Genomic DNA, 15,083 nt, shown 5'->3' with positions numbered 1-15,083 from the left:
ACAGGATGGTCCCGAGATTTGACGAGGAGCTCGTGTTGCTGGTGGAGCGGGCATGTGTTGCTGTCGAGAGCCGACCTCCACCGTTTGGGCTGCTTGCCACTCCTTCGCATCTCGGATTGACTTGAGGATCACATCCATTTCTGAGAATGATCTGTCATCAAAACACAATTTATTACGGGATTTCCACAAATTCCACATTATCCATGGCCACAATGGCACCGAGAGACCCACAGGGGGCAGAGTTATCATCTTGCGACCATCAATGAGTATGGTAGCAAGCGAGGGGGAGTTACATCCTGGTATGCAAGCAATGGGAGCAGAGTCCCAGACCGTTTTAGCAAAAGGACAGGTTCTGAAGACATGGAGGTCATCCTCATAGTCCCCGCATCTCTTACAGGGGAAGGGGAGGACGCCTCGAGACTCTAGGTTGGATCTGACAGGTATCGCCTTGTTGATGACTTTCCAAAGGAAGTCTTTAATTTTTGGGGCAGTCTGAACATTCCATACATGCTTGAGCCAGTCAAAGGGTTGGGGCAGTGTCGTTGTCGTGGCCTCTGATGCGCACGCAACACCGTACCCCGTCTTTGTTGAGTACTCCCCATTCATCTCCGGAAGCCACACTAGTTTATCTTCCACATGTGTTGCACTAGTGATGATCTTAAGGATTTGACCTTCATACTGAGGAAGATGTTTCCTGATATCCTCCATCTTCCAGGTATTAGAGATGGGGCAGAGGAATCTGCTAACTCTGAGGGAGACGTCCGAGTGTGGTGGTGGCCCGATAGGTGTAACTGGTCTCGAGCAAGACAGCCATGGATCACTCCACACCTTGATACTCTATCCATTACCCACCACCCATCCGAGTCCTTTCTTTAGTAGTTCGCGGCCGGCGAGAATGCTTCTCCATCCATGTGACGCCGCTGCTGGAGCAGTACACACTAAGAAAGAGGAGTTCTTTGCATATTTTCCAAGTAAAACTTGAGCCACCAGTGAAGTAGGATCATTAATCAGGCGCCACCCTATCTTTGCCAATAGGGCACCATTAAACTTCTTTACATCTCTAAACCCAAGGCCTCCAGCATATTTCGGTTTCGTGAGTGTGGACCAAGCCACCCAGCACATTTTCTTCTTTTCTGGGATCGCGTCCCATCAAAAGCGGGTGAGGAGGGACTGGATTTGTTTGCAGAGAGATGCTGGAAGCTTAAAGCAAGACATGGCGTAATTTTGCATGGCCGCGAGAACAGACTTCAAGAGGACTTGTTTTCTTGCCCCAGATAGGAAACATGTAGTCCAGCTGTTGATCTTTTGTCTAATCCGGTCCAGGATCGATGCAAATATATCTCGCTTCTTTCTTCCGAACAGCTCGGGTAAGCCAAGGTATTTATCTATACCTCCTTCTATCGCTATCCCCAAGGTTGCTTTGGTTCTTGTTTTGACTTCTTGTGGGGTCTTGGCTGAGAAGGTTATAGATTTCTGAAGGTTTATTTGCTGGCCGGAGACAGCTTCATAAGTATTGAGGATCTCTTTCAGTTTCAGTACCCCCGTCACACTAGACCTACAGAAGAACATAGTGTCGTCTGCAAAGAGTAGGTGGTGGATGGACGGACAGCCTCTAGCCACCTTGATGCCTGTAAGTGTACCCTTCTCTTGCGCTTGGTTGCAGAGGGCTGAGAGAACTTTTGTGCAAAGTATGAAGAGGTAGGGTGATAGGGGGTCGCCCTGTCGTATGCCACGAGATGGTTTGACTGACCCCTGAGGTGATCCGTTGATGAGGAACGTGTATGACACAGATTCAACACAAGCCCTTACCCACAAGATCCATCGTGGGTCAAAGCCCAGTTTAGAGAGGACCATTTGGAGGAAATTCCACTCGATCCGGTCATAGGCTTTGCTCATGTCCGTCTTTACCGCCATGGAACAAAATTTCATTGCCTCAGATGTCCATAGAAAGTGGAGCGTCTCATGGGTGATCAGCACATTATCGGCAATCGCAAGACCCGAGACGAAAGCTGATTGGGATTTGGAAATGATCTGCGGTAGGAAGAGTTTGAGTCGCCTAGTGAGGACTTTAGCAATGATCTTATTATGTGTATTGCATAGCGTAATCGGTCTGTAGTCCGCAACCTGTCTCGGACTTGAACCCTTTGGGATAAGGCGGATGTGGGTTTCATTCTGTTGTGGCTCGAGGATGCCGGTTTCAAAGAAGCGCAGGACATCCCTTGTGACATCTTCTCCCACAATATGCCAATAGGCCTGGTAGAACTTTGATGAGAATCCGTCCGGTCCCGGCGCCTTTCCTCTATGAATAGAGAAGGTAGCTTCCTTGATCTCTTGTGTACTTGGCATTCTCGTCAGCTGCTCATTCATCTCGGTTGTGACTTTCCCGGGAGGAGGTTGTGGATTATTGAGAAGTCGCCCACTGTCTTGGTGGAGAACATGTCTTAATAGTAGTTGGAAATGACCGAGACAATATACGTTTCTTCATAAAACTCTTTTCCCTGAGAGTCCTCAATAACCGCAAGCGAGTTCTGGAGTCTTCTCGTCCTTGTAGCTGCATGGAAAAACCCGGTATTTCTATCATCGTTTTTCAGCCATTGGATTCTGCTTCTCTGGAGCCAGAATTCTTATTCTTCCTTATATCCTGCTGTAAGAGTTTTGACCAACTCCTCTATGAGAGGGAGGTCAGGAACTGCTGCGGAGAGTGCCTTATCTAGTGCCACTCTTGTTTCAGTCACTACTTGGTTAGCTTTGAGATTGCGCTCTTTCGTCCATTGGATGATCCTTCTACGGCATGAGTTCAGCTTTTGAATGACTGTAGCTAATGGGGATTTGTTCCACGTAGTGCCTATCAGGTCCGTAACTTCTTCGTTGTCAGTAAGGGTTCTGTTGAATCTGAACAGACCTCGCTTCCTTGGCCCTGACGCGTTGAAATATGTGACTAGTGGTCTATGGTCGAATCCTTCAAAGCGAAGGTACCAACTACGGCCCATAGGGTAGAGTTCCGACCAAGAGCAGTTAACCATGGCACGGTCGAGACGCGATTTGATGAAGTGTGTGTACCGTGTTCCTCTCCATGATAAGTGGTTACCAGAACCATTGACTTTCTTGTTGCATTATTTTCTAGTAGACCAGAACCATTGACTTTCTTCCCGCCTTATTACTTTCTGGTTTTATATTCCATCGTACTCTTTCTGGAGCATATTATATTATCTTTCTTAGAAATTCTCAAAGAAAAGGCCAGCTTGCATGGCGCCAGGTTGCGGAATGGAATAATTCCTTAATAGTGTACGATTATTAATTTTGTAAAGTGTCAATATATGTAACGAGCGTCCCACTCCGTCATTATTGACTTAATTGTTTATTTAGCAACCATGGAGGAGATAGCCTGAGACGGTTTCTGAAGGTAGGTAGCCAGTGAGTATTAAACATTTAATCTTTAGCTTGTCACACTCAATTAATTTGGAGAGCTGAAGAATTCTATGTTCTATAACTTGGCTAATTCGAGACTTTTGATTTTTGATTGGTGAGTTTCTTGACTTCTTTTTTTTGGGTCCTACCAGAACACTTGGAGATCCTTACTGAGTTCGGCCATTAGAGATGAACAATTTGGAAAGAAGCGATCCTTCTCAAGAAATTGAAGGACCAGGTCCAGTTGACTCAGCTGAACCTAAAACGACGAACATTCAGGAAGCTGTGAGAGTGGATATTGCACTACCAAACACATCATCACCCAGTCAAATTTTCACCCCTGGAAGAGAGGAATATCTGAATCTCTGTGTTCCTCTGTATCAAGCTGCTCTGAAAGGTAAATGGAAAGATGCCGAAGTAATAATTGATCGGAACAACCATATTGTACGAGCAGCAGTTACTCGTAATCAGGAGACGACTCTTCACATTGCTGCTGCTACAAAGCACAAGACATTTGTGAAACATCTTCTTACAAAAATGAGTAAAAGTGATTTGGCCCTGAAGAACAAAGATGACAACACAGCGATTTGTTTCGCAGCTGCCTCGGGAACTAAGAAAATTGCTGAAATGATGGTCGATAAAAATGAAGATCTTCCAATGATTCGAGGCAATGGAAAAGTGACACCACTTTACATGGCTGCTTTGTTTGGACATAGGAAGATGGTTTTGTACCTTTATGACAAGACAGACTTTGAAAGACTAGGTGATTCCGAGCTTGTTGATCTCTTTCATGCCATCATAGGAGCTGATATCTATGGTAACTATTTTTTTCTTTTTCTTTTTTTTTCTCATTTTGTTGATTTATTTTATTTTATCTTGTCTTTTTGTTAAACAACCTCTGTTCGTATCATCAATCATGCAGTATTAGGCTATAGTATCATTTGAAGATACTTTGTTCAAGACTTCTAAACCCCTTTTACTGTCCTGTCAGATATATGATACATGTGTGATTTCTCTTAAACAGATGTTGCTCTGAGGATGTTTGAGTGGAAGCAGTCGTTAGCCACTTCGCAAAATAGTAGTAGAGAGATTGCTTTGCACTTAATGGCACGGAAACCTACAGCAATTGGCCGTGAGAGACAACTCAATATCTTTAAGAGACTAGCAAACTCCAGTAAGTACATAAATTTGTAATACCCCTGCCGATATAAACACATTTAGTACAGGAAATATCACACAGGCTTGAACTGCTCACATTTCATTTATCTAGTTTTTGAAGGTCTCTACTTTGAGGATAAAATGATGGGTTTAGCTCATCAACTGGTTGATAGTATGTGGAAATTGGTTGTGAAGCTGCCTGAGCCGAAAGTCTCAGAATTACTTAGGACACCAACGAGGTTACTCTTCGATGCTGCATCATCAGGGAACGTTGAGTTTCTAGTGATTCTAATCCGTGCATATCCTGATCTTCTATGGAAAGTAGACGAGAAGAACCAGAGCCTGTTTCACATTGCTGCATTAAACCGTCATGAAAGCATCTTTAATATCATTTACGAACTCGGTTCCATCAAGGATTTGATAGCGGCATATAAGGAGGTTTCAACTAGAAACAATATGTTGCACCTCGTAGCTAGCTTGCCTCCTCCTGGTCGTTTGCAGATAGTGTCCGGGGCAGCACTTCAAATGCAAAGAGAACTTCTTTGGTTCAAGGTAATATTAATATACAGAATCTCATGTTTCAAAAAAGATAATAATAAAAGAACATACAGAATCTCTCAAGTTTTGGTTTAATGTATCTTACAAAACTAGGTTTCTTCTCTTTTGCATTGTAGGCTGTGAAAAAAATTGTCCCTCATTCATATATCAAGGCCAAAAACAGCAAAGGAGAAGTGGCACAAGATCTCTTTACAGAGAAACACAAAGAACTGCGAAAAGAAGGAGAGAAATGGATGAAAGATACTGCAACCTCATGCATGCTCGTCTCAACTTTGATAGCCACTGTGGTTTTTGCTGCGCCTTTTACAGTACCAGGCGGGATTAATGACACAACCGGGTTCCCCATCTTAAAGAATAAGGTGTGGTTCAATGTTTTCCTACTGTCAGATGCAGTTGCTCTTTTTTCTTCATCAATTTCCATAGTGATTTTCCTCTCCATCCTCACTTCAAGGTACGCTGAAGATGATTTTCTGGTATCGCTACCCTCGAGACTGATGTTAGGTCTGTTAGCGTTATTTGTCTCCATAAACAGTATGGTCATATCCTTCAGTGCTACATTGTTCTTGATCCCAGACTGGAGTTTTGCATGGAACCTAACTCTCCTCATCTGCCTTGCTTTCATCATCTCTCTGTCATTTGCTCTGCTACACGTTAAGCTTTGGTTCGACACTCTGCGCTCCGCCTATTGGTCCAAGTACCTCTTTCAGTCACGAAGCCGGAGATTATATCTTTGAAAGGTCTTGCGTTTAATTTCCTTGAAAGGGCATATATGAGCTTTCTAGAATTTCACATTTTATTTGGTTCAAGATAAAAGTCTATTAAGACCGTGGTTCCATACAAGACCTGGTCCTGATTATGAATTTGTCAACTTGACTGAATCATTTTCTGTTTTGTTTTTCTTCTCTTGTACGTAATTTCCATGTTATAAAGACGTAGTTGCATCAGTGTCGTGATCTCACCTTACAAGATCGAATATGTGACCTCCACAACAAGGGCGACGAGATGTCTTTTGTCTCATCCGGTCTACTCCACGGCTATAAAAGAATAGCTCTGTTGACCGAGCAGGAGAGATTTTTTTCCCGAGAACTTTGAGAGAGATTTTAGAGAGATAACTTACCGACCTCGATTCTTATTACAAAGCTATCTATTATATAGCGAGCTCGACTTTAACATCAAACCTCCATTTATAAGAACAAAACTCACGTTCACAAACAGGGCGTCTAGCTCTGGTGGTAAAAGGCTCACAGCTGTGAGTACCGCCACCTGGATTCGATTCCCGGCCACTGCGGATTTCACATTCGGGCCGCAGCGACACAGATTAGTCCCTTGGGCCTAGGAAGCCGTTGGGGAAACTGTGTATAATCAAAAAAAAAAAAAAAACTCACGTTCACCCTAGAATTCATCTCTCATTCTACCACCAATCAAAATGCCAAATAGATAATATTAAATTTATTTAAAAATAATTATAAAAAAAGAATAACGCCAATTTTAACAATGATGACGCCGCTAGCTAAATCGTAAAACCTAAATCTTAAATTCTAAACTCTAAACCTTAAATCCTAAACCAAAACCAAAACCCTAAACCTTACACCCTAACACTACAAGAAAACATCAAGGATTCTGAGGGAAAAAATCGTCGGAATTTCGTCGGAATATCGTTATTCCGACGACATACCGACGAAACACGTCGTCGGAAATAATTCCTCGGAATTTATTTTTTTCTCGGAAATCCCTCGGAATTTTCTGTCGGAATTCTGAGGAAATAAATTTCCGAGGAAATTCCGAGAATCACTAGTTTGTCGGAAATGTCCTCGGAATATACCGAAGGAGAACTTCGTCGGTATAATTCCTCGGAAGTTCATCGATCGATGCGTTTTTGGACATATATACATCGATCGATAGGAGTATACCGACGGACATTTTCCTCGGAAAATTCCGAGGAACTTTTCCCTCGGTATATACCGAGGGACCAGTTCCTCAGAATTTTCCGAGGGACGGCTCCCTCGGAATTTTCCGAGGGATATGTCCCTCGGAATATACCGAGGGAAAAGTTCTTCAGAATAAACAGAGGAACCTGTCCCTCGGTATAGCCCGAACGTTTTTTAAAAAACGCATCGATCGATCAAGTGAAAAATATAATTAATTTCCTCGGAATGTAAAAAATATTAATTTTTTTAAAAAGATAAAATTTCTGAAATTTAAATTCGAAAATATGAAATTAAAAGTAAAATTGAAATCATATTAATTAATATTCAAAGTTTCACAAATAAAAATAAAACATTCCGAGTTTGTGGAAAAAAAAAAACTACGGGTCTGGCACGTCCGGGAACACCTCGTTCGGGTACATCCTCTGCATCATCTCCATCATTTGCTGGTTCAGCCTCCTCTGTGCCTCATAGCCCGCCTGTTGAGCCGCCATCTGGGTCTCTAACAAAGATATACGATCATCTTTGTCCTTCAACTGGGCCGTAAGTACTTCTGGATCAACGAAGGGCGGTGGTGCAGAAGAAGGGGGAACCGACCGGGTGCGACGACCCAAACCGACCAAACGTCCCTTCTTTTTTGGAACCGACTGAATAGAAAAAAGCCAAATTTAGAAATTTAAACCAAGAAATAAATGAATTGAACTTTTAAAAACAAAGAACTTACGGATTCAACGATTTCGTTGATTCGAAACCGGGACAAGTTGGTCGAAGCCGTCGAAGCGTCATCCTCGGTTTGAAGCTGAGACACTTCGTCTACCACCTGAGTTTGGACCAGGTCGACCACGTCCCTCACAAGACCGTCATCAATCTGGCCGGTCTTCTTGTTGGTATACGCCCTCCTCATTAGGGCGAGATCATCAACCGGCTCGCCATCATTTTCTTCCGCCTTGAAAAAAAACATAAATTAAAGAAACATTAGAAATTAGAAGAAATGCACAATAAATTTAAATTCTGAAACTCAAATAATTGAAAAAAAAGCGGTTGAACTTACCATGCGATCTCCGAGAGTGGCAATAGATTGAGCACCCAAGTTATGCTTGTAGATGCCCTTCCCTTTACGGTCGCTCTTGCGGTTGGTGGAGTTGGTGGAAGAAGTTTCTTTCGTCTCTTCCTTATCCCAATGCGCACACAACTCCTTCCAGACCGTGTCGTTCATCGACTTTGGGACCTTTTAATAAAAAAAAAAGAAAAATTTAATAAATTAAAAAATAGTTTAATAAATTAAAAAATGGTTTAATAAATTAAATCGAACCTTATTGATTTCCCACTTCTTCTTCCACTCGTGGATCTGCTTCCCATAGTTGTCCATTACTTTATGGACGAAGTGGTGATAGATAAAGAGCGTCTCATCGGAATTCCAGTTGAACTCTTGCTGAAAAAAAACACAATTAGTAGAAAATTTATATTAAAGATTAAAAATATAAGTAAAAAATTAGAATACTTACCGCAAACTGACGAAACCACAGAACCTGCTTGTCGGTTGGGAAGTGAGTGAAAGTCGGATGTCCACTGTCGAGGGCCGAGTACATCATACGGTTGATCCATGCGCTGATCCCGTTCCCGGATCGGTTGAACCTTAGTAAAAGAACAAACGGTTAATAATGAATCCAAATTTAAAGAAAAAAAAATGTTTAATTACCATGTTTGACCCCGTCCATGTGGATACGGAGTGAGATACGGAAGATGGTCACGACCGGGCTGTTGAACCAACTCCGCAACACGCATCACTCCCGGAGGACCCGGAGGAACAGGAGCGGATGCAGCAGCGGGAGCGAGAGGAGCAGGAGCGGGTGCAGCAGAGGGAGATGTATGGTTGGAGCTGTGGGGCGAAGGGGAATCCTGAAAATGGCTGGAATCCCGAGACTGGCTCCCCGTACCACCACGACCACGACGCTGTCGAGGCCGGGTCTGATCATCATGAGACCTGATAATTTAAAAAATATATTTAATAAATACAAAAATATATAAATTAATTTTTTTTTTAAAAAAATTCCCAAATAATTTAATCACAAAAAAAGATTTATATATATTTAAAATTTTTAATAAATATATAAAAATAGTTCTAATAAACAAAAAATAGTTGTAATAAATAAAAATAGTTTAATAATTACAAAAAAATAGTTTTAATAATATATATATATTAAAAATATTTTTAAATCCCAAATAATAGTTTTTAATCACAAAAAAAGTTTTATAGATATTTAAAATGTTTTGTAAAATCCAAAAAATGAATTTATAAAGAATTTTTTTTTTGTAAAGTCCAAAAAATCGAATTTATATAGAAAAATCGTTTTGTAAAATACAAAAATCGATTTTATATACAAAAATCGATTTTATAAATAGAAAAAAAAAATTATAAAAAAATTCTAAATCAATTCAACAAAACAAATCATTCAACCAAATCACAATTCTAAACCTATTATACAACCAAATCACAATCCTAACCAATCACCCTAACAAAAATCTATCAAAACTACACAAAAACCTAACAAATAGAACCTAAGAGAGTGGGATAGGGTCCTTACATGATTTGTGTAAGAAAAGGGGGAGATCGCCGGAGATATCGTCGGATTTCAGGGGGAAATCGCCGGAGAAAAAAGAGAGGAGTCGCGCAGAGGAAAAAGAAGGAAATGGGGAAGAAGGAGTGGCTCGTGGTTATAAAACCTAGGGTCCGACGGATATTATCCGTCGGAATTCCGTCGGAATTCTAATTTCAATTTTCGCGAAATATTTGCCCGGTAAAATGAAAATATTCCGAGGAAATTCCGACGGATAGTAAAATATCCATCGGAATTTCCTCGGAATATTCCGAGGAAATACCGAGGAACTAGTGTTTGGGGTTTCAAAACATCAATTTTTTTTGCCGTATTTCATTTCTTATACAATTGTAATGCATACCATTGAGGATTCTTTGTATAGATGAGCATAAACCATGAAATAAAAAATTTCAAAACTAATTGAAAGTATTCCCTTTACCGTTCATTAAAAGGTATAAGTGTTTGTCTTATGTTGCGAGATTTCGTTCATACAATCGGAAAAGTGTTAATTATACGGTAAGGAACAATTTTTTGACTTCATAATGAACGTAAGACACTTAATAAGGGTTATATAGGTGTTATTCAAACGGCAAAACGTTGTTTTCAGTTTAAAAACCCTATTTCCTCGGAATTTCCTCGGATTATTCTGAGGGAACTCCGAGGAAACCCTCTTCTTCCTCGGAATATCCTCGGAATATTCCGAGGAAATTCCGAGGAACTAGTGTTTGGGGTTTCAAAACGTAATTTTTTTTAAATAAACGCATCGATCGATGCGTTTTTGAACAAAAACAAATCGATCGATTACAAAGATGGACCGGGCCGTAAGATTGTGATCGATCGATGAGAGTATCCCATCGATCGATCGAGAATCTCAATTGTTCCTCGGAATGTCCTCGGTAAATCTTGTATGTTTTTTAAAAAACGCATCGATCGATGCGTTTTTGAACAAAAACAAATCGATCGATTACAAAGATGGACCGGGCCGTAAGATTGTGATCGATCGATGAGAGTATCCCATCGATCGATCGAGAATCTGAATTGTTCCTCGGAATGTCCTCGGAAAATCTTGTATGTTTTTTTAAAAACGCATCGATCGATGCGTTTTTGAACAAAAACAAATCGATCGATTACAAAGATGGACCGGGCCGTAAGATTGTGATCGATCGATGAGAGTATCCCATCGATCGATCGAGAATCTCAATTTTTCCTCGGAATGTCCTCGGAAAATCTTGTATGTTTTTTTAATAACGCATCGATCGATGCGTTTCTGAACAAAAACAAATCGATCGATTACAAAGATGGACCGGGCCGTAAGATTGTGATCGATCGATGCGTTATAGAACAAAAACGCATCGATCGATGTGTGTTCGGAAAACAGAATTATAAGGCAAAACCCGACCTTTTCTGGATCTAAACCTTAGAACTCTCATCCCCTCCGATTTCCCCTATAATTCGCCCCCCCTTTCTCTCTCTATAATCATCCGATTTGAACAATTTTGGGCTCCATTCCACTTGATTTTTCGAGCTCTACCTGATTCCTACACTCGTCTTCACCCTAAGACAGGTATACTCCGCGAATCTCCACATTCTGAAATCGTGTTCTTGAGCAATTTTTTGGGTTTTGTGAATTTCTTATTTCCGTGTTGATTCCTTGATCAAATATGCATGAAACAGATGTTTAAACATGGAATAGAACACAATTGTCTGTGATCAACGAGTTTGGAACAGGATTTGAGATGATTTAGGGATTGAGAATTTTTTTCAATTTGGTTTTTTTTTTATCACAACTCGATTTCGCTTTTCATTTTCATGTTGCTTTGAGTTCTTAATTGATTATAACCATGTTGAGAGCAATGATTCTATTTTGTAGAGAATGAAGCGCACGAAAATGTCAGCAAAGAAGAACACACAAGAAGAGGGTTCGTCTCAGCGAGAGAAGCAAAGGCCAAAGAAGTGGGATAAGTCTGATACCACCCACTACAACAACATGAAGAAGGTAGCCGTTCCGGCTACACAACTAGCATGTCCTGAGACGATGACAATATTGGGAATCCAAGCAGACATTGAAGGACTGTTCCAGAACATGGGTCTAGGCCAACTATGCAACCTCAACGAACCCACTTATCCGGAGTTGGTACGCCAGTTCATAGCATCCGCATACGTCACCCGTCCCGATGATAGCCATCAGGAAGGTTTTCTGGCATTCGTAGTGCAGAAAGTATACTATGAGGTATCTTTCACAGACCTCTGCAGACTATTTGGATTGAGTGCAGGGGAGAGGACATCTGGTCTTTATTGGACTTCAGAGCTGTTGAACTTCTGGGAAACGATTGGCACAGGGGTTTATAGATCTTCTCAGGCAAAGGAGTCACTTATCCGGAGCCCAGTACTGAGATATGCCACACGCCTCATTGGCTCATTGCTATACGGGACAACCACAGCCGCATCAGTCACGCAATGGAAGTTGTGCCTCCTGTACCAAGGTGTGAGGCATTTGCTACCGGCATTTGGAAACTCTACATTCCCACCTGCTACTGCCTTCAACATGGGAGCGGTGCTGGCCGCAAACTTAGCAGGATACAAGGGGAAAGTAACCAAAAAAAAGAGCAATGCATGTGGATTTGGTGCAGTGATTACTCGGATCCTTAGACATGTGGGTGTAGACTGCAAGAACCAAGAGGTAGCACTGGACAGATCGAACAACATTGCTTGGAACTACCTGGATGTCATTTCTCTAGTAAGTAAGGAGTTCATAGTTGGTCCCCACTCGAGGATCCATCGGGATGGTCCTTACGTCTACGTATTCCAGGACCGAGCGAAGAAAACACTCTACTGCCACCTACCTCAGATCGGTCTCACTTCTCTACTTTCAGAGGCTGCAGTTGAGTTCCTACCCCCTGCTACCGCACTAGTAGACAAGCCATCCTTCTTCACGCCAAAATATCAGACCAAAGGCAAGGGCGTGGTTGATGAAGAAGGAGAAGATGAGGCTGCACAAGCCATTCCAGATGATTCACAACCCCATCAGCTACTCCCATCAGACTCCAGCCAGTACAAGCTGCAAGAGCTTCCACCGAACGCCACTTCGCGCCAGCAACAACATTGGAGAGATCAGAGCATAAAGACAAACAACGACATGCTACACAAGATCTGGGCTGCCATTTCACGTATCAGGCCGTGTCGTTGCCAAAAGGATGATGTAGTTCATCGGGACAACTCTCCATCCACCTCTGGTTCGGGTTCGAGTGGTACACACAGGGTAAGAAAGAGGTCCAAGAGACCCAACGATGCAGGAACATCTGGAGCAGGAGACGAGGAGTAGGAGCTATCACCGGCTATTTTATTTTCTTTTCTATTCTAACGTTTTATGGTCTTATTTTCTGTTAATTTTGAACTGAGTTTTTTTTTGGGTTTCTTAATTATGAGTTCGTATTTCTTTTACATGGTTTCTTCGTTTTATTTGGTTGTGTTCTGAGTAGTTTTTAATTCGTATTCAGCTTTGCCTTGCTAGATAAACCAAATAACTATTATCCGAGGAAAGAGGTTATATCAAGTGTTCCTCGGAATTTCCTCGGTATTTCTTTAAAAAAAAAATAAATAAGTTCAATGGTAGTCTGTTTCCGAGTCATCATCACCAGATGAATCTGAATCTGGATCTTCGTGAAACTCTCCAATCACTGGTTCATCCTCTACGTGAACGACGGCTTCCTCTCCAAAGTCGGTTAAATCGACTACAAGGCCAACTCCAGCTAAATCTTCTGCTGCACTTAAGTTGCCGGATGTGCTTGGTTGTAGTGGGTCTTCCAGCTCAGAACTTCCCTGAACTCGGCCTCTCGGGTTGAGTCTTGTAACAGTAACCCATGGATCATCTCTGTTCCTTACCCGGGGGTACTTGATATAACAAACCTGTAACATTTAGAAAAATTATAAATTAATACACATGATGATGAATCATTCTGAATAATTAACATTTAATTACCTGATCGGCCTGAGAAGCAAGAATGAAAGGATCATAATATTGCAGCTTTCGCCTCGAATTTACTGATGTAACACCAAATGCATCTGTTCTCACACCTCGATCTGGGGTGTTGTCGTGCCAATCACAATAGAAAACAGTACAGCGCAATCCAACCATGCCCAAATACTTAATTTCCAAAATCTCATGTATGTGTCCGTAGTATACATCATCTCCTGATGCAGAACAAACGCCAGCATCATAAGTCGTACTCGAACGTCTCCTCTTCTGAGTTGTGAATGCATATCCTCGAGTACAAAATCTCGGATATGACTTCACAACAAAGTTTGGTCCAACGACCATCTCACGTATCCAATCGTCAAATGTTTCACCTCTGGCCAAACCAGCAGACACCTATTAATAGCACATATATATATATTATATCAATAAATGTGAATTAGTATAAATATGTGATAAAATATATTTTAATTTGTTTAAAGCACTCACATAAGTAAACATCCATCCACTAAATTCTCTCTGCTTCATTTCTTCTAGTTCGTCCTCTGTGGCGTATCTATACTCGAACCGCTTTTCTGCCATGAAAATCCTGTATATGATGACAATAATGTAATTAATTAAGATTTAAATTTCAACTTGTTAAAATAAAAATTTGTAAGCTCATTTATTTACCTCTCATATTGAAGAACGTCTTCGCAGTTGGTGAGCAAATATGTTTGCAAATGACTGCGCTCCTGCTCAGTAAGTCGACGGTCCTTTGGTTTTCCGCTAAGTCGTCCAACATCTGTGAAAATGTCTGGAACCGTAACATGATATGCTGCCCGTTCGCCTCTATCATCATGCCGAGCAGGTCTTCTGTTTTTGGTCTGAACTTCTGCTGGAAAGTAGTACTCGGCAAAGTTTGAAGTTTCTTCATTGATCATCTGTGCGACTATAGAACCTTCCACCCTACTTAAATTTTTCACCATCTTCTTCAAATGGAACATATACCGCTCATACAGATACATCCATCTATACTGCACAGGACCACCAAGTTCCAATTCTCTTGCCAGGTGAATAACAAGATGCTCCATAACATCAAAAAATGAGGGAGGAAATATCTTCTCAAGGTTGCACTGAATCACGGCTATGTTAGTCTTCAAATTTTCAATACCTTCAAGAGTCACTGATCTCGTGCATAAATCGCGGAAGAAACCACTTATCCCTGCAATTGCTTCATGAACATTTCGTGGTAATAGTTCCTTGAAGGCGAACGGAAGGAGGCGCTGCATCATTACATGGCAATCGTGGCTTTTCAAGCCAGTAAACTTTCCTTCCTTTCTGTCGATACAGTTACGCAAATTTGATGCGTAACCGTCTGGAAATTCCACATCGTTTGAAATCCAATCAAAGAACGCATCTTTTCCCGCTGCATCAAGTCGGTATATGGGAAAAGGAGCCCTACCATTTTCATCAACATGAAGT

The 15,083-nt window shown here is 41.4% G+C and overlaps 1 protein-coding gene across 2 annotated transcripts; it reads left to right on the top strand.

Annotated features, from left to right (window-relative positions):
* Nucleotides 1-3,166: 3,166 nt before the first annotated feature.
* Nucleotides 3,167-6,068, top strand: LOC106345861 (ankyrin repeat-containing protein NPR4-like). Of its 2 annotated transcripts, XM_048767570.1 has the most exons (6): nucleotides 3,167-3,403; nucleotides 3,561-4,225; nucleotides 4,433-4,582; nucleotides 4,679-5,118; nucleotides 5,241-5,483; nucleotides 5,576-6,068. In XM_048767570.1, exons 2-6 carry the CDS (start codon nucleotides 3,598-3,600, stop codon nucleotides 5,582-5,584), a joined length of 1,470 nt encoding a protein of 489 aa, XP_048623527.1. In that variant the 5' UTR covers nucleotides 3,167-3,403; nucleotides 3,561-3,597; the 3' UTR covers nucleotides 5,585-6,068. The 2 variants fall into 2 exon arrangements, with proteins under 2 accessions (XP_048623527.1, XP_048623526.1); XM_048767569.1 differs by having other exon boundaries at nucleotides 5,241-6,068.
* Nucleotides 6,069-15,083: the final 9,015 nt, after the last annotated feature.

Source organism: Brassica napus, chromosome C9 (assembly GCF_020379485.1).
Source record: "Brassica napus cultivar Da-Ae chromosome C9, Da-Ae, whole genome shotgun sequence".
In the NCBI taxonomy this organism is placed as follows: Eukaryota; Viridiplantae; Streptophyta; class Magnoliopsida; order Brassicales; family Brassicaceae; genus Brassica; species Brassica napus.
This window is presented reverse-complemented; position numbering and strand designations above follow the sequence as displayed.

What these genes read in the sequence shown, in the direction of transcription:
- LOC106345861 (XM_048767569.1), top strand. Translation starts at nt 3,598, where the DNA reads ATGAACAATTTGGAAAGAAGCGATCCTTCTCAAGAAATTGAAGGACCA. An exon ending in CATAGGAGCTGATATCTATG is followed by an intron (nt 4,226 to 4,432) that starts GTAACTATTTTT and finishes TCTCTTAAACAG; the next exon opens with ATGTTGCTCTGAGGATGTTT. An exon ending in TAAGAGACTAGCAAACTCCA is followed by an intron (nt 4,583 to 4,678) that starts GTAAGTACATAA and finishes TCATTTATCTAG; the next exon opens with TTTTTGAAGGTCTCTACTTT.